At 52.5% G+C, this 18,837-nt stretch overlaps 1 protein-coding gene across 1 annotated transcript in view; it reads left to right on the top strand.

The window, feature by feature from the left end:
* The first annotated feature begins 257 nt into the window (after positions 1-257).
* Positions 258-18,837, top strand: part of Ajap1 (adherens junctions associated protein 1) — a 115,142-nt gene continuing 96,562 nt past the window's right edge. Inside the window, exon 1 of the mRNA XM_028883063.2 lies at positions 258-909. Within this exon, the coding sequence (XP_028738896.1) occupies positions 881-909 (29 nt within the window). The 5' untranslated portion in view covers positions 258-880. The remainder of the gene's footprint in view (positions 910-18,837) is intronic.

Here is an 18,837-nt window from a genome sequence, read left to right as displayed (position 1 = left end):
GCCTAGCCGGCCGGCGGGATTGGGAGCTCCGACTCCAGGTTGAGGGGCGGGGAAGGAGGGTGACGTGAGCCGGGCCGGGCGGGCGGAGTTGGGACCCGCTCGCGGAGGCGGGGGCAAGCGCCCGGAGGCAGCCGCGCAGAGGGAGGCGGCCAAGCGGCGCGGGCGGCTCTGCGGAGGGCGCGGTGGGCGCGGGCGGCGGGGCCCGGGATCCCAGCGCGCCTCCTCCGCGCGGCGCCGCCGCCGCGCGTCCCCACGCCCCGCGCTCCACGCGCCCTCGCCCCGCGCCTCCTCTGCCCGCCTCCTGCCAGCCTCCCGGCCTCAGCCGTCTGCAGAGCGAGCGCTCAGACGGAGCTCTCCGGCAACTTGATCGGTGCGGAACCCGCGACGGAGCCCCCACTAGGATCTGGCGGCGCGTGGAGGCCAGAGGGGTGATCCTCTAAAGCCTCTCGGCCACGCCGATCACAGCCTCGCAGGTCCTTGCACGGTGCGTCGCGCCACCGGCTACGCTGCCTGCCGCCCCGGAGGGCGAAGCCGCGCTCCTCGGACCCTCGAGGCCGGTGACATCTCCGGAGAGTGCCCGCATCGCCGCCGTTCGCGCCGTGTGACCTGCGGAGGGGGCCCTGAGACCCGGCGGGAGGATGTGCGCCCCCGCGGGCCGGCCCGCCTGAGCCATGCGCCCCCTCGGCGGCGGCGCGCCGGCCGGCATGGAGCCCCGCGCGGCCGCGCTCTGACTCGCTGTGCGCCCCGCGGCCGGCGGGCGGCGGGTGGCGGCGGCCCGAAGCCGGAGAGCGGCGCCACGGGACGGGAGCGAGCGGGCGCGGGCGCCGCGCAGATGGCCGGGGCAAGCAAGGTCTGAGTCTCGGCTCCCCGAAACGTGACCATGTGGATCCAACAGCTTTTAGGACTCAGGTGAGCGACCCGTCAGGAGGTAGGGTGCGTGGGGGTGCGTGGGTGCTGGGCTGGGCTGCTGCTCACTGTTGCAAACGAAGGCACCGCTTCTTGCCTCCCTGAGGCGGCTCGTGTGGTGCACCGGGAGCCGCGCAGCGCGGCCGCCTGCTGTTGGTTCCTGCGGCCGGGCAAGGAGCTCCGCGAGTCTGGGGTCGCTTGCCCCAGTGACCTGGAAGCCAGGTGCGCCCTCAGCTCGGGACGCCAGCAGCGCAGTGTCCTGGCCGGTGGCCCCGGCGCGCCTCCTCTCGGGAGCCCGGCGCGAGTTGCGGGCCGTTGGGCGCGGCGGACTCGGGGGCCGGGCTGACGCCGGAGCCGCTGGGGAAAGCCACCAGCCCTCCTAGTTCCCGAGAGCCAGCTTTGCTACGGAGTTGGAGGAGACCAGAACCCCACAGCTGCTCCGCCAGCCCTTCTATTTGTCTCTCGGGGCCCTGGGGGCCCTGAACAGGAGTGTAGTAGGAGCCCAGCTGCCGACCCAGCTGCTTTGGGGGTGACCTCCGGGCAGAAGGTCGCACGCAACTGAGGGACAGCTGGGTCTAGAGAGCTTGGATTCTGGGGAGCGATAACAGGCAACCACCCCCGAACCACCTTTCACAGACACACGGGCACACAGGGCTTGTCTGTGTCTGGGACGTTAGGGCCAGCAGGAACTCAAGCCCAGCTCGGTTAAGGGGCCGGCCAGAAAGACCCTTCTCTGCAAACTTTGCCCACCCACTGAGTCACTCTGTCCTCTGGATTCTGTCCTGGGCAGCCTAGAGGTCTCTAGGATGCAGTTGCCCCATTCGCAGGGCGGGGTGCCTACTACCCTTGCCCTCAAGTAAGGGGTCTTTGGCCAGAGCTGGTGCTCCTGGGTCGGGGGGTGGGACTTAGGCTGAAACGACGCAGATGGAAGCAGAGAAAGGCTACTTGCGCTTCTCGTGTTTGTCCACTGGGATGCACTGCGCTCCCGTGTTGAGTCTACAAGGGGTCGGTGGCTGCTGGAGCAGGCTGCCTCGGCAACCCCCACCAGCATGAAGCTGGGGAGAAAGTGGGGCCAAAGGAGGGAGGAACATGTGTGCGACCTGATTTTGAGAAGTCTGAAGGAGACTGGCATGCGAGTGTTTTCTAGCTGTCCTTGATTTTCGAGTGGATTTGGTGCCTAGGAATAGATGCTGGTCGGCATCTAGTGAAGATTGTCCCTCGTCATTACTGGCGTTCCTTTTCCTGAGGGCTGGGTTTGTTTGCGCTGTAGGTTTTAAGAGGTTAATCATCAGGCTGATCGGCTGAGTGTGGGGCGCTGGCTGGACCTCAGCCCATTAGTGGACTGTGGTGAGATAAGTCTTAGACTCCCGCAGTTCTGGGGTGTGGACCAAAGAAAACAAGAACCGCTCTTCTGGCATGACCCCGATCTAGATGCCCCATCTGTCTGTCTGTCTGTCTGTCTGTCTGCCCTCCCTTCTGGTCCGAACTGTTCCAGTGCTCAGCTAGATCCCAGGGCTTCGAGGGCAACCCAGCGGATTCCCTCCCTGCCCAGAGGCAGCTTGAGCTCCTAGCTGCTTTGGGAGCTGCAGTCTGTCGCTCGCTTGCTTCCTGGTGGCAACTTACCTGCACAAGTTGTTAGATCGAAAGGCTAGTACGTTTGATAAGGGGGAGAGAACAAACACCAGCAAAGAAACCTCCTTTGGGGCTCAAAATTCACTTAAACAGTTTCCATAGCACCCCAGTCACTGTGCCAGGTTTTCAGAAATGCTTCTGTTGGCGATTTTGAAGTTTGACCTTTTAGGGTCCCTCCCCACCAGATGTTAGCATGCAAGGTTTTCTACACATGCATCTCCCTTCCGCACCCCAGGAGAGGCTGCTACCTTTCAGCAATCCTGATAGAGCTAGCTGAGTGTTTGTGGCGGGGGTCTAGGTGATTTTGGTTCCCTCTGGGCAGCCACACCGAGCCTGAGCCAGGAGTTGCACTTGTGCTTTGCAGCCCTTCATCCTCTCTTGCTAACTACTTCCCATGGCTCTCTAGGTGAGCACTGGATGTCTTGCTGCCAAGCTGGGAGCCTGGTTGGGCCCAGGTGGCAGAGCAGCATTCATTCTTCCTGGGAAAAGGTGGTTCCCTGCAAGCCGAGGGAGGGGCTTCCTAGCTCCCACCCAGAGTCAGGGTTGGTTACTTCTGTGATGAAGCCAAGCTGTACATGGAGCCTTGATCCTTTAGGAGGCAGAAGCAGATGGAGTTGGATTTTTCTGCTTTTATGTCTATATGTATTTATTTGTTTGTGGGAGTTATGTCAGGGCTTTCTTGGGTCCAGAGAAAGGCAATCCTTGAAGGAGACTTGGGGTTTGCTGTCCAGTCCCTGAGCAGCTCAGAGGATATGCTTTCTCAGGAGGCAGCCCAAGTCCCCAGGTCTGGCGCTGGTGACTGGTTGCCTCTGAGGCTATGACTTGAGGAGACTTGGAGTAGCTGGGAGCAAGCACCCACAATGTTTGCTGGGTTGTGTTCAGGACCAGGCAGACAGTCATAGATTCCACCCTGTCCATGTTCCTCAGCATCATTCCTGTCTCCCAAGCCTGGACTTTCAGCATCCTTTCTGCTCGGAAGGCCCTGAGTACGCGTTCAGAACACAATTCACAGTTTTCTCAAGGCCTCCCAATGTGTGCTGTGTTGTGTCTGGGCTTCCCGGCAGGAATCCACAGGGCTGGCTGTCACAGCCCCAGCACGAAGTCCCCCAGCAGCTGGGACTGTGCAGCCAGGCTTTAGTGGATGGAGTCAATGCTTTGCCTGCAAACACTGGGCACAGGGTGAATGCTGGCTCACTCTCATTTCCAGCTGCTGCTACTGAATTGATTGCAACTGGAATCCATCTAGGGTCAGAGGCCATGACACTCATCTGGATAATAACACTGGAATAAATGGTAAATTTAGGAGATAGTGGAGAGCTTCCAGCAACATCAGCACACCCCGACCCCTCTCACTCATCCTTGGGCCAAGTGGAGGAGCTGGTAGTAGACATCCCTTCCGGGTCTGTCTCCATTTATTTCCCCCCCCCCCCCCCCATTCCTTCTCTTCTCTGCCTTGGGGAAAGGCGCAGGGCACACGGCCCATGAGCAGCTCTACACCTCCCTGCTTATCCCTCTGTGTGCCTGCATTCTCCTAGCTGGACCACTTTGGGGCTAGCTGCCTCCCACCCAGCCTCGAAGCCTCAGTGCCATCTCTGACCCTGACAAAAGCAGGGCGTTTGTCATGGCCCTGAGCATTCTTTGGGAAAAACAGGAATGCCCAGAGCATGTCGTGGAAGCCTGGGATCTTCCAGAGCCTATGGAGTTGCAACCCCAAGCTGTGGGTCTCCTGAACTTGGGGCTTTTCTCTAGGGGTTACGTGGGAGTCACGTGGTTTTAATACACCGTTGCTAGGTTTGCTTCAAAGGGTTACAAGTCAGTAGAGACCAAACTGATGTAAAGATTAGCTGAGAAAGCCAAATATATCCCTGATCTAGATTCCTGTGTTTGAAGTCTGGCTGGAGAGGGTTTTGCTTGCCTCCTTTCCGGCAGACTGAGGGGGAGACAGGCTGGGGGCTTGTGGGTCTAGAGCAGTCGAGTGGAAGTCAGGCTTTTCCTCCTCTGAGACCCCTTCCAGGAATTCAAAGGGGCTGGTGACTCATGAAGTGTTGGTGGGGAGCTGCGGTTACATAACTCAGATAAACTCAGCTAAGCTGCCTGGAATAGAGTCAGGCCGGAGTGTGCCCCTGTCAGAGCCCAAGCTGGTGGCCCCTAGGTCCCCTGACTGGCACCCATATCAGAGGGAGGGTCAGACTAGCTATAAGGATTGACCTAGTTACTGAGGACCCTCATAGGGTAGTAACTTGCACCCCAGCCATCATCACCCAGGAGTATGGAGTGCTTGCTTCTTCAGGGTAAGCCGTAAGGGCCTACGAGGACAGTCCCCTGCTTCCAGTAGGGCAGTGTGGTAGCTTCTGAGCTGTGGGCAGATGGCCTGGGTTAAGTGGGACAGGCAGGTGCAGGGAGGTGGCTAGAAGGCTATGCTGGTTCCTCACTCCTCTCCCTGCAAAAAGTTCCAAGGATGGAAGTAGCCGTAAATCCACCATGGGGCTATGGGACCCCCAAAATTCTTCACCAGAGTGAAGGAGAGTGTCCAAAATTGTAATTTGTAGGAGTTAGACCTCCTGTGCCCCCTCCCACCCTTTCCCCTCATCTCGCTTGTATCCTCCCTGGGAGAGAGGAGCATGCCTGCACCTTGCAGAAGTCCACTTCTTCCACTTCCATCCCTTTGGTTCCATGAAAAAGTTGGGGTGCAGAGCTGGGATTCATCTGCTTCAATAATTCCTGTCAGCATGACATTTATTCATGTCGCCTCCAACCTTCTTGGTTGTGCTCATTGTCACACTTTCCCTCCAGGACCGACCTGCACCCACTGGCTCCCCTCCCCCTTCCTGACCCCAGTCTTGCCTTCGGTTGCTTGGGCATGAGTCAGTCTTGGGGTGTCACCTCCGCTGTTTTGTCTTGCTTGCATTTGGCCGCAGGAGCCGCTGGAAGGGGGCAGCAGCAGTGGTGGGGACGTGTACCTTGCTGTGGGGACTGGGCACAGTGGGGAGGAATGCCATGTAAAGAGGCTCAGTGACATGCACATGAGCATCCTGGGTTGTGCCGGATGGGATGCCCAGGGTCCATGGGCTGACGGTGTGCCTCATTCCTCATCGCTTCCCAGGAAGATCGCCTGACAAGTGGTAGATGCACGGGAAATGCCTGTACAAGCTTAAATGTGTCAGCATGGCACAGTGCCCCTATTTTATCAAGTCCCACTTTTGTGCTTCTCGCTGGATCGCTGCTGAAATCCAGGAGAGAGTTTCCAGCCTTAGGCTTAGACGTCCTCCTGCTCCAAATAGATACCGCTTCTTCAACCTGGCTTATTGGGGGTGAATCACATTATTGGGTTTTTACCATTAGAGCTGCACTCTTTTGGCTGGAAGATTTTTTTCCACAATTAGAATACAGACATGCTTGACAAAACAATCCCTTCCAGCCCTTTCAGTCATTATCAGTTCAGTACGAGAGACAGTATCAGACTTTTAACTATTTGGGAGAAAGGGTGCTTGTGGGTGAGAAGAAGGCATGGAGGTGGTGTCTGTGGAGCTGGGGAGGAAGGAGGGGAGAGCCCTGAGGGGCAAGGTGGGCAAAAGTGCATCTGACTTTGCAGTTTGCTGGTGCCTCTTGTCTCTCCCTGTCTGCAGCTTAGGCCAGTTTTTTCCTGCCTTTTAGGATGGCAGATCCTTGTCTGCTCATTCTGAAGATGTGTGTGTGTGTGTGTGTGTGTGTGTGTGTGTGTGTGTGTGTGTGCAGGGGAGGCTACAGGAGGAGTCGGTTAATGAGTTGTGGCCAGTACACACCCAAGGAGGCGCCTGCTTGCTGGGCCAAGCATGTGTAGTAGGACCATATTGCCCACTGCTCTCAATGCCTTCCGTGGGAGAAATACCCAGCTCTGCCCTCATCTGCCCACCCCATTCATGGAGAGCATATTCCTGATGTGTGCAGTGAGACCAGATACTCACAGATGACTTCCCCAACCCACACACCAGCCCAGCCCTCAGAGGTGTAGCTGACCAATGAGGGGGTCAGGACACATGGAATATAGGCTGAACAGAGACTTTGAAATTTCCGCTCACCACATTAAAACAAGTGGAAGCCACTCAGAATCCATTTTGTCTTGTCTAGACAAATAGCAATGTGCCATTGCAAGTCAGCATAAAATCAAGTTGTGACTTGTACAAATTTCAAGTCAGGTGTCTCTGCCCTTCTTAGGATACAAGTGCTCAATTCCAATTGCCCAGTGGCCACCTGGGACCAGTGACCATTATGCTGAATGTTGGCTCACTGAGCATATTTCCTGCAGAAGCACAGGAGGGAAGTTGAGGCCTGTCCCCTCTGCCCTCAAGTCTGCCCCTAGGATAGCACTGACTGAACATAGGTTCCGTGGCCAGTCCTGGCTATGGCCCTCTTCAGCACTGAGGGGCCCTTGCTCTGTGAAGGCTGAACCTGTGTCTGAATGTCCTGCAGCCCAGAGAGTGGAGCCTCTGACCGAGCTGAGCTGGCTGGGCCCCTGGGCACCTCTGCACCATTTTAATCGGCTGTCTGACTCTGGGGACCTAAGGGCGGTCGGTCCCCTTGTCCACTCACTGTCACAGAGGCCCCCTGAAGTCAGGATGGGGAGGTGACTGCTGGGGGTAAGAGCAGCATATGAAGGGGATAGGTTACCCAGGAAAGACCAAATTGGCCTGTGTGGTTGACATCTCCAGCATCCTCCTCCTGTGAAGTGCCCAGACAGCACTGGGGTGGACCGTGTATCTGCGGAAGTGATTTACATGGCACGAGGCACAGGCACCCCAGCCTGCCCCTCAAGAGCTGTAAGAGAGAAACATGTCAGTAGAAGTGTGTGTGTGTGTGTGTGTGTGTGTGTGTGTGTGTGTGTGTGTGTGAGAGAGAGAGAGAGAGAGAGAGAGAGAGAGAGAGAGAGAGAGTTTGGAGATGAGTGTGTATCAGAGCGCTTGTCATTAGCGGCTCTCTTACTGAGAGAAGAACCAGCTTTCAGGCCCTTCCCACGGAAGAAGGAGACTTGAGTGGTCCCAGGATGAAGTCTGAATGAGATGCTGTGGTGTAAGCTATGGTTGCCCCCTGGCTGCTGCTGCTGCTGCTGACAGAGAGGCAAGGGTCTCCATGGGGATGACAAGCTTACTTCTGGTACTGGGCAGATAGCCAGGCCTAGCTTCTGGAAGATGGAGCTTAACTTGCATAATGAGATGAGCAGAGAAGAACATACCCAGGTGTCTGAATACTGAAGGGGTCACTAGTGGGCATCTCTCTTCAAGTATTCAAATAAAGAATTTAGGTTGCATGACAGTTTGAAGTTATGTCTAAACCAGACAGGAAACCAAGTTCTGATAAGTAACATTGGTGTGGCTTAAATTACTTTGCATTTATTGGCTTAGTTAGCAGGGCAGATTCTTTTGAAGACCCCTAAACTCAAACTTTGTGAAACTAAAACATCTCAGAGGAGCAGATCATGTGGCTTTGCTATGGCCGGATCCAAGGCTACTGGCTCTTTCCTCTGACATATGGACTTCCTCCGCGGTCCATGCTAGATTCTGTTAAAGAAAGCAGATGGCTCCCAGATGCCTCGGGCTGCAGGAGCAGAGTGTCACTGGAGGAGAAGGGACTTAGTATTGACTGGTGAGCCACAGTATAGTTGGACTGTGGAGGCCATTTTCATGCTATCTCCGGCAACGTCTGTTTTAGAAAAAGTGTGTGCTAAAAAAGCGCCCGCGGTCCTCACAGAGGCAGCCCAGCATCAGTTAAAGGATGCTCAGAAATGAATGTTTTTAATTCAACTTATGAATCATTTTTAGATTGAACAAAGCTTTCTCTCTCTCACACACACACATCCCTACAGACTAATAATATCCATGAAAATGCACAAAATATTCTTTTAAAAAACGTGTGTAGGAGTGTGCACCACATGCATGCAGTATCCAAGGAGGCCAGAGGGTGCATCAGATCCACTGGAACTGGAGTTATGGATGGTTGCAAGTTGCCATGTGGGTGCTGGGAACTGAATCCGGGTTCTCTGCAAGAGCAGCAAATACTATTAACTGCTGAGCCATTTCTTTCCACAAAAATATTCTTAGATAATAGTAAATATCAACAGTATGTTAAAAAATGTTCACAAAAGAAGTGAGGCATATTCTGTGACTACAAGGATGGTTGTCACCTAGTGTGATCTGCCATATTAAACAGCTAAAGGAAAAAGCCATACAATCATCTCAACAAATACAGAAAGTGAATCTGATAAAATTCAACCTATTCTCATGCCAGCTCTCAGAACAGGAACAGGTTTTTGCTGTTTTTTCCTTAGCTTGATAATGGACATCTGTATTGACCTGTGACTAACATCATTCTTAACACTGAAAAAACAACAACAACAACAAAAAAACTGGCTTCATTTCTTCTGAGACAGGGAACAAGTGAACAGTGTACGTGGTCATCACGCTTATTCCACAGCAGGAACGTAGCCACTTCAGTACAGGATGACAAAGAAATAAAAGGCAGACAGACAAGGGGAAAATGATCCTTTTTGTAATGTTCTGATTGTCCACATAGAACATAATACATAAATTATTGAAAAGCAGCTTCTTGGAACTTCTAAATGTGTTCCATAAGGTCTCAGAAAACAAGATAAACATACAAAGTAAATTGTTTTTCTATCTTTTGGTAATAAACATGTGGAGAACCAAGTAAGAAACATGATACTGTGTGTTTCAATTTGCTTTCTCTTGCTGTGATGAACTTGGCCAAAAGCAACTTTGAGGAATGGATTTATTTCATCTTGCAGGCTGCAGGTTACCATTGAGGGAAATTGGGGATTAGCAGGATCTGAGTCAGAAACCATGGCTGAAGACTGCTGACTGGCTTGCTCTCAGCTCATGTTCAGCTACATTCTTATACAGCTAAGACCCATCTGCCTGTGGATGGCACTGTGCATAGTGGGCTGTGTCACCCTACCTCAATTACCAATCAGGAAAATGCCCCACAGACACACCCACAGGCTACTCTGATGGAGGCAATTCTTCAAGTGAGGTTCGCACTTAGAATTCTGGGCTATGTCAAGTTGACAGCTGACACTAACTAGAAGAAGGTGGATCATCCTAAAAGAATGGAAGACTTATTTTAGTTCATAGTTTCATAACTTTCAAACCACATCACTCAGTTTTGTTGCTTTGAGTGCATGTGGCGGCAGGCGCTGCCCACCTCATGGTAGCTGGGAAGGCCTGGGCTCCTAATATCTGTTCTCTTCCAGTGCACACTCCCAGTGACCTAATGTCTTTCCACTGCTCCCACCCTCAAGGGCCCACCACTTAACCAATAGCATCCTGGAATGACAGCCACACCTTTGACACATCTTGGGGATACATTCCAGTGGCTCAGAATGAAACAATTGTGGACATGTCTAAGAAAGAAATAAACTTGACTCTGTGTGCTGAAAACTATACAGTACCGATAAAAGATGTCAGAGAAACCATAAGTGGATGGAGAGACATACCATGTTCATGAATCAGACATTAGTTCTCTTCAGCTTGATAAACCTTCCTGAACACTACTCTCATCCAAAGAGCAACAAATAACGTGTGTTGTGAAGTTTTTATGCGAAGCCAGAGGAACTAGTCTACCTGATGGTAAGATCCACTGTGTGACACCAGTGGTGTCTGTGAACATGGAGACATTTGGTCAGGGACAGAACGTGCTCAGGAGTGGCGCCCAGGCCCACACAGTGGCAGGAAGATTGCTTTTTCCCAATTGGGGCTGGTGCGACCACATACCAGTGCCACAAAAGAAAAATGAACCCCAATTCTCGTGCCCCAGTAACAGATATGCTCAGAATGGTTCACAGAATTAGGTGTCAAATGCAGAACTGTAAACTTTTAGGAAACAAATTCTTCTGGAAATGTCTTTAGACTTGGCATTGAAAACATGACTCCTACAAGGAAAAAAAATATGATACATTGGACTTTATCAGAATTCTAAAGTTTGGGAGCTGAGGAAGTGGTCCAGGAGGTAAAGTCCTCCCTGCTTGGCATGAGGACCTGAATTTGGATCCCCAGAATCCATGTAAAAATTGCAGGGTAGGAGTGTGACCCTGTATACCTTGTCCATTGAGAAGCAAAGGCAGATGGATTCCTGGAGTTCCCTGGAGAGCAAGCCCAGCCGACCAGCAAACTCCAGGTCCAGTGAGAGACTCTGTTTCAGAAGCTAAGACAGGGAAGGATTGAAGAAGACACTGATGTAGACTTCCGGTTTCCATGTGTATTCACACATGTGTATGTGCACTCACACCTGTATGCATGTGCGTCCACACATGAAAACACAAGACACAAAGTGGGAGGTGGTATTTGTCCAGGGTCACTCTTCTTAACACAGAAAGTGCCCTTAGTAGAACTGTGCTAGCAAAACCAGGCAGAGGGCCCGCTCATGGGCAAAAATGTTTACATGACCGCCCCCCAAACCCAAGATAATCCACACGAGAAGCTGTGAGGAAAATATTCATGGAACACCAGCAAGACACACTGCTTGCCTGCCCATCAGAATGGCTGGGATAAAAAACAAAGTTGGTTCCACCAAACACCAGCAGGGATATGGAGAAACTGGGCCACTCCTTCAGCATGGGTGGGAGGGGAAATGTCACGGCTGTGCTGAGAGGATCTTGGCAGGGTCTTCTGAGTGAGACACCGGCACCTGTCATGCACTGAGCCTCGCTTTTCTTCTCATGGGTGAGAGAAATCTGCATGCGAGGGTTTGTAGCTTGTCTGTGTGCGGTTGGAGCAGGGCTTTCCAGTGGATGACCAGCCGTACAAGCAGGCCAGCCCCGCGCAGAACGGAGGCAGACATAGGGTTACATCAGCAGCCTGCAGGGACCTCCAGTGAATGACCCCGGGGAACCACTTCCAGAGGGATGCACACAGTGAGAGTCCCAGGCCAGCCTGGCAAAGCTCTAGATGGCTGGAGTCCTGGTTTCTGGGGGCAGAAGAGAGTGAAGAGGGGGCAAAGAGGTTGTCATGAAGGGCAGAAGGAGGGGTTTTGGAGGTGATGGTGGGCATGATTTACCTCTGCCAGTGCCAATAACCCGATTGCATTATTTATTCAATTGTAGTTTCTCAAGATGTCACCATGAGGGAGAACTGAGTGAGTAAAGAGTGCAGAGGAGGTCACCATACTTCGTGTGACCATGGATGTGAATGTACGATGAACTTAGAAGCAAGCATTTAATTAAGGAAAGCAAGCTGACGTCGTTTACTCATGTGTGGGAGACTTGCACCTGGTGATGGCGTGCGCCTGCGTGCTGGGCTCCTCGAGGACACAGATCTGGATGCTGTGGCAGGGGTGACTTGGAGGTGGGGGATGCTCCTTTACAAAGCTGGCTGTGGATGTGAGCCCTGGAGTGGGCCCTGTGTGTGGCTGCTTAGGGCCTCTGAGTGTAAGCGTGTGAGCCTTGCTGGCTTTGAGATCCACTGTCAGTGGAGGTAACAAGTGACCTGCTGCATAATTACAGGATCAGACGAGCTGTCCAGATCCTTACATAAACCAGGTCAGCTCCGGAAATAGAGCAGCCATTTTGGGGTCAGTCCTGCCATCCTACATTGGCTCCAGTGTTCTGAGACCAGACTCGGGGATTTGAAGTTAGATGGGAAAACAATCAGTGTCTTGCTTCTGGTTCAGTAGGTAGGCTGAGGTGGAGGCCAGGTGGTCCTGGTCCTCACACTCTGGTTCTGATAAGAAAGAACTGGGTCAGGGCAGGGAGCCCCTCAGCACGAGCTGATTGAAGGCAGAAGCATGGAGGAAGCTCCACCTTAGACTTGGCCGCAGGCTCCGGTGACCTCATCTGCACCTCATTAAGGTGCTCAGACTCTGGCTTTCCGCATGGCTTCCCTCCACCCTGGTGTTGCGCCCAGCCTCAGTGAGCCAGACACTTGATCTGCCCCATCTTAGCCCTTCCTCCTGGCGCCCAAGTGAAAACAGGAATGGCTGCCCTCATTCCTCTCCTGGACGAAAATGAAGCAGAAAGGAACAGATCCACTCACCTAACACCACACAGCTGCAAAGTGGAGGAGCTTGGGTTTGAACCCAGGTTTCAAGAACTCCAGGGTTCACCGTTCCGCATTGCACAACTCCCTGTAGCTTTTGTGTTTCATGTAAAATGTTTCTCCTTCCCTTTCTTAAGTTACTTATTGGCTTTTAGGAAAAAAAGAAAACAAAAACAAACAAACAAACAAACAAATAAATAAAATCCAGAGGTTCCAGCTGTGGTGACAAATTCAACACTGTGATTTAGACCCACGTGCAGTTGACTCTAAAATCACATCTCTCTGGCACCCACAGTCTTCAGGAAAATGTTCTCAGATTATTTTGAATCCTCTGTGTTGTGCATGCATGTGTATGTCTGGCGTGTCATGTGTGTATGTGTGTGTGTGTGTGTGTGTGTGTGTGTGTGTGTGCATGTTGATGTGTGTCTATGTGTACATTTCTATGACACAGACATTGATGTCCAATATTTATTTGGTAAATAGAAATAATTATCAGCACATCCTGGAGGTCTGGCTGGAGGGTACTCACTCACGACATGGTGTATGTGATATAGAGAGTGTTCAGGAGAGCACTAAGCTGTGAGCTTTGCACTCCCTGCATGGGTGGGAAGGCTGGCAATTCCAGGTGTCTGTGAGTTTGAAGAACAATGTACACAGTGTGAAACCCCAAGCCAACAGTTCAAAGATCTGTCAGCTCTCTCCTGTCTCCACAGCCTAGTGTAGCAAAGTTCGAGCCCTGGTGAGCTCCCTCTCTCTGTGCCTGGTGAATCTGGGTTTTGGATATTCCCTGACATCCTCTGACCTAGCTCTGTCTCTCTGGATTCTGCTGTCCTGAGATATCCTGCAGGTGGAATCCTCCACATGTGGTTTTTATGTTCAGCTTGCTTTGTTCAGCCTCCAGGTCTCAGGGTTTGCACACATGAAAGTGCGCTGCCTTCACTCTTTTTCATTGTTGAGTAGTATTCCACTTTTCTAGACATGCCACAGTGTGTGTTTATTGCATGGTCATATGCATGCCTGTGTGACCATTGCCCTCACTGCCTTTGCCTCCATTGTTCTTCTCTTTTAATTTGTATGTGGATGCACACACATGGACACACGCACATGAACGTGTGCATGCCCGCACGCGTGCGCACACACACACACACACACACACACACACACACACACACACACACACACACACATTTGCGCCATGGTTGCCTGCACAGGTCAGAGAATAATCTCCGGTGTTGGTTTGTATCTGTCTTGTTTACCACTGTGTACCAGGCTGCCTGGCTGCAAGCTTGTGGGGATTCTGTCTCCACCCCTACCCCCACCCCTGCATTGGTATGTGAGGTTGACAGTAATTCGCAGCCGTGTCCACTTCTGTGTGAGGTCCGGGAACCTGAACTCCAGTCCTCATGCTTGTGTGGTTAGTGCCCTAACCACTGAGCTGTTTCCCGGGCCATTCCATTTTGTAACAGCAGGTGTGGATACCACAGCATCCCAGGAAGCTCTCCGTGTGCTCAGACTGATGGGAAATGCATGGCCAGCCTTCTGGTGTTCACTCCTGGCTGGAATCTGCTCCTTCCTGGTCTCTGAGGAGACATGTTCCCTGCAGAGACTATTGTTCAGTTGTTCATTTCTCCTTCCAGAAGCATTTGTTATGTGTCCTCGGTGTGCCTCCACAGTGCTGTGTGTCGGTGTGCTTAGTCAAGAACAGAATTTTCCATTCTCCTCGGTAAAGAGAGGCTGTGGACCAGGATATTTTAGCTCTTTAGAGGATGGGATCTTGGCCAGTGCAATGCATAGAGTTGGAGAGGACATGCCATCAGGGTCCCATAAGGGGTCCAATATGCTCCTCCCTGTGAATGAGGGTGGCATGGCTCATGGGAATGGAGAAATAATGTTGTAGATCATGTGCCTCCTTCGAGAGCCTCTGCGGCCATCTGTCTTATGGAGCATTCTGTGGCCAGGGTCATTATTTAGGTACACAGAGCCCGAAAAGCACAGACAAGCTCCAGGCAAGTCCTGGGGGGAAGCACAGGCCTCTGCTCTGCCCTGTGTCTCTCTACAGAAGGACATGGAATCCCAGACAGGATTGTCCCTGTGGGAGCCAGGAGCTGAGGGGACAGTCACTTTCCTGGCAGGACAGACCAGTCCCCTGGGCACCGTTCACTCCTTCTGGGGCTGTGGGATGCCAAGAGCACAGGCCGCAGTGGCCTTCCCAGACTTAGTCCTCTGTGCAAACCTGGGCCAGCCCCACTGGCCAGCACAGTCTCTTAGACTCCGTCCTCCTCTGAGTTCTGTGGCTCAGAGGGGAAGGTGCTGTTGACCGTTGTCACTCTGCGGGAGGGCACGGGGTGTAAGTATGATGACCTGAGCAGTTTTGTCTCCCTGGAAGGATGGTGCAGTGTCCATTGCAGTCCTGAGCCAATGCCCTTAGTGACATCTGTAGGTCCTGCTGGTGAGTGTGGGCTGTGAGGTAAGCGGCCACATTCTCAGTCCTCATCTTCAACACCTGACACTCTGCCTGCTGCATTGCATGCCTGCAGCACTTGAATTACTTCCTTTTTCAGGGAAAACCAGCGACGTTCCAGGATGGGACTCAGTGACAGGCAGTGCGTTCTGGTCCCTGTACTCTGCTGTGGCATCTTGTCTGTCCACACTAACAGACTCTCTGTTGAATATTAATGCATTTATAGAACACGGTGTTCAGCGGATGGAGGCAGGCAGACCAGGATCCAGAGATAACATTTTGTAAGTTCTGTGCTAAACACACATGGACCTCCGGGATGTGGAGGTGAAGGGAAGGGTCTCTTGAGCCTGGTAGGGAAGATAGTTGGTAGTGGAGAACTCTTGCGGTCAGTCACAAAGGTGGTCCATGTCCCCAGCCAGGCCTGATGTGGGGACCAGCTCCTGTGTACGCCAGCAGGAAGGGAGGCCCCATCAGCTCTCCCGTATGCTTGGCCGCACCTTCCTTGGGACTGCTGTGGGGTGGGTTTGGAATGAATGCCCTCCCTGTCCAGGTCAGAATAGCCCAGAGGTAGAATGGGTGATTCTGTAGATGGACAGAGTCAGCTAGGCCTGCCTCAGTTTCCCAGGTCCCACTCTTTGGTGACTTTCCTCTTGGCTCCCAGTTGTTACCACTGCAGTATTGGGATGGTTCCACTCACCTTGTGTAGCAGTGAATGCCCCATTTCATGCTCACCATGACAGCTGCCACCATGAACCAGCATGAGGACTGCCGGGAGCCTCCAGGATTTTATTTATTATTGTTTTGGATAGGGTAGTCTCTCATCTGATGTGTAACTGAGTATGGTCTTGACCTTCTGATTCTTCTGCCTTATGTCTGAGTGCCAGGACTGCAGGCGTATGGCACCACACCTAGTTTACATGGTGCTGGGGATGGAGTCCTGGGTGTTCCTGCATGCTAGGCAAACACTTTACCAACTGATTACATTAAAGCCCAACTACTCCATATTTTAAACAGCCTTTTCGTGCGTATGGATGTTTTGCCTGCCTGTCTGTCTGTGCACCATGTGTGTGCAGTACCCACAGAGGCCAGAAGAGGGCATTTGCTCCCTTAGAATGGGAGTTACAGAGGGTTGTGAGCTGACATGGGTGCTGGGGATCAAATGTGAGTCCTCTGCCAGAGCACCCAGTACTCTTAACCACTGAGACATCTCTCCAACTCTACAACCGGATATTTATTTAACTTAAATTTTTAAAAGAGATTTGTTTATTTTTTATGTGTATGAGTGTCTTGCCTGTATGTATGTATGTATGTATGTACACAACCACATGCATGCCTGGTACCTGTGGAAATCAGAAGAGGGTGGTTGGATTCACTGGAACTGGGGTTACTGACAGTTGTGAGCCACCATGTGGATGATGAGAATTGAACTCAGGTCCTCTGCAAGAGCTCCTGTGCTCATAACTACTGAGCTATCCCACCAGCTTTACAACTAGCTATTTTCAAATGGATATTTTAGAGAATTTCCAGGCCGGTCTCTGCATCTGTGTATGCAAAGGACTTCCCCAAATTTGGAGGTAATCTTTGAGAGGCCTCTGTTTCAGGATAGGCAAGGGCCAAGCTCTCTCACAGGATTGTTACCTGGATGGCAAATGCCCTGTCTCCGGCCAGTGTTCAGTCCCTGCCCCCTCTCCCCACCTCACCCCCTCTTCTGTAAAGAGAAAGTTCTAGGCTGTGCTTCCTGCTGTGGGATGCGGTGGATCCTTTAGGGAGCCAATTACACAAGAAGAGAGCAAGCATGTTTATTTTTACGACACTGTTTCAAACCCCCAGAAATTGATGATGGAATGGCCCTGTTAGGTCCCCGAAGCTGTGGCATTATGCCCACAGGCTTCCTGGGCCTTTGCCTGGCTCCCAGTGCCGGGCCTGGGCTGGTGGGCTGATTAGCTCAGATCCCACCCATGAGGTCACTTCAAGCCCCTGCTAAGGGCTCTGCTCCCCGCATTCAGTACTTTCCAGCTCTGTCTGTTTCTCTCCGTGGAGGCCAAAAGTCACACAGATGGGGAGGCAGACCAGAGCTGAGTCTGTACTAGGGTGGGCTAGCCTCAGGCCGGGCAGCCCATGGCTCCAGCTAGGTAGAGTTGGGGAGCTGTCTTGTGTGTGCTGAAGGGCACATGAGCACAGGAGGAGGCAATCCAGACCCATTCCCAGACATTCAGGAGATTGGAAGGCTGGAGTGGGGTCAGGTGGGACATGACGAAGCAGGACCCTGCCTTGGAACAGTGAGGAGAAGAAATGTCAAATGGAGTCTTGTGAGCCCATGAGGGCTGAGAGAGGAGGAGAGCAAGAGAAGAGACAGATGAGGGGGAAGGGGTTTCAGGCAGAGGGGGCAGGGAGAGGGGGGGTTTGATTCTTATTCCTGCTTACTTGGGAAGGTGTATCAGGGACTCACTGATCCTGGCCTTCCCTGGTTCCCCCAAGGTGAAATATGGGTTCTGGGAAGGGAAATAGGTCCATCTGTCCCCTAGGGGCTTGTAGGAGGGGCTGCCGAGACAGTGTGGCCCTCCAGCTTGGAGCAGTGGAATATTCTGGACAAACACTTTTGACTTACATGTTCATGGAGGAGGAGAGATAGACCACAGGAAGGACACCCCATGGCAGCTATATGTAGAGTCCAGTGTCTTGGGGAAGTCTGCTCAAACCCAGAGAGACACAGGGAGAATCTTGGAGGAGGCCCTGGAATCCAGAGGACAACAGCCTGGCCAGGCCCTTGCAGTCCTCCCCTCATCCACATTCTCAGGATGTTAGCCAAGCCCCAGCTCAGCCAGCTCTGCTGCCTCCCACTCTGGTCCCCAACTGCGCCTCCCACCCTTAGATGACACCTGGGTATTGGTGAAATTATTATGGCCACTCCACATAGTTAAAAGGGAGGTTTAATACTCTGGTTTCTCTTCAGATCGTATAAAAGGGAGGTTTATTTTGTGGGGTAACTTACAAGTGAAGGGATAGTTTACAGGGTCCGGGAAAGGTGTAGTGTAGTCCGGCGGTGTTCTCTGGAGAACTCTGCTTAGTCTACCTCCAGCGTCCAGGGTCCAGGAACCAAGAGAGCCCACACATCTGGATTTCGAGTCTTCAGCATCCTCTCTCAGCCCTTGTAGGCGTGACCATTACCGAAGCCTCAATGGGGGTTGGAACTTCCAGGTCAAAGCTGGAATGGCTGCCCACTACACAGGGCCCTGAGCTCTCGTCCATCACCCATCCCTCTCAGGGCCATCACCAAGCCACTACCATGAACTCGGGCGATCGTAGTGCCAACGCTTGTGCATGTGAAATGCGGCTGAGCTCCTGAGGTGTGAGGTGGTGACCCACCAGTGGGAGTCAGTGGGAGTTCCCCGTGGAGCTGGGCTTGCAGCTTCCACTGTCTCTTTGTGGGGCTGACCCCATGCAGTGGTGAGTGGCTCTCAAGGCAAGTGGGACGAACAGCATGGGAGAGTGTTTCTGTGCCTAGGAGTGTGTTAGGTGCCTGAGTTCATGTGCGTGCATGTGTGCCTCTGTGTGTGTGTGTGTGTGTGTGCCTGTGTGTGTGTGGTGTGTGCAAATGTGTGTGTGTCTTGATGTGCATGTGTGTGTATATGTGGTTTGTGTTGGTGTGTGTGGTGTGTATATCTTGTTGTGTGTGCATGCATGTCTTGTTGTGTGTGCATGTCTTGGTGTGTGTGTGTGTTGATATGTGTGTATATGTGGTGTGTGTTTTTATGTGTGTGGTGTGCATATGTGTGTGTGTCTTGGTATGTGTGAGTGGTGTGTGTGTGTGTGTGT

The sequence above is a fragment of the Peromyscus leucopus genome, chromosome 2 (assembly GCF_004664715.2).
Source record: "Peromyscus leucopus breed LL Stock chromosome 2, UCI_PerLeu_2.1, whole genome shotgun sequence".
Classification (NCBI taxonomy): Eukaryota; Metazoa; Chordata; class Mammalia; order Rodentia; family Cricetidae; genus Peromyscus; species Peromyscus leucopus.
Note: the sequence above shows the minus strand (reverse complement) of the source record. Positions and strands in the feature narration are given on the sequence as shown.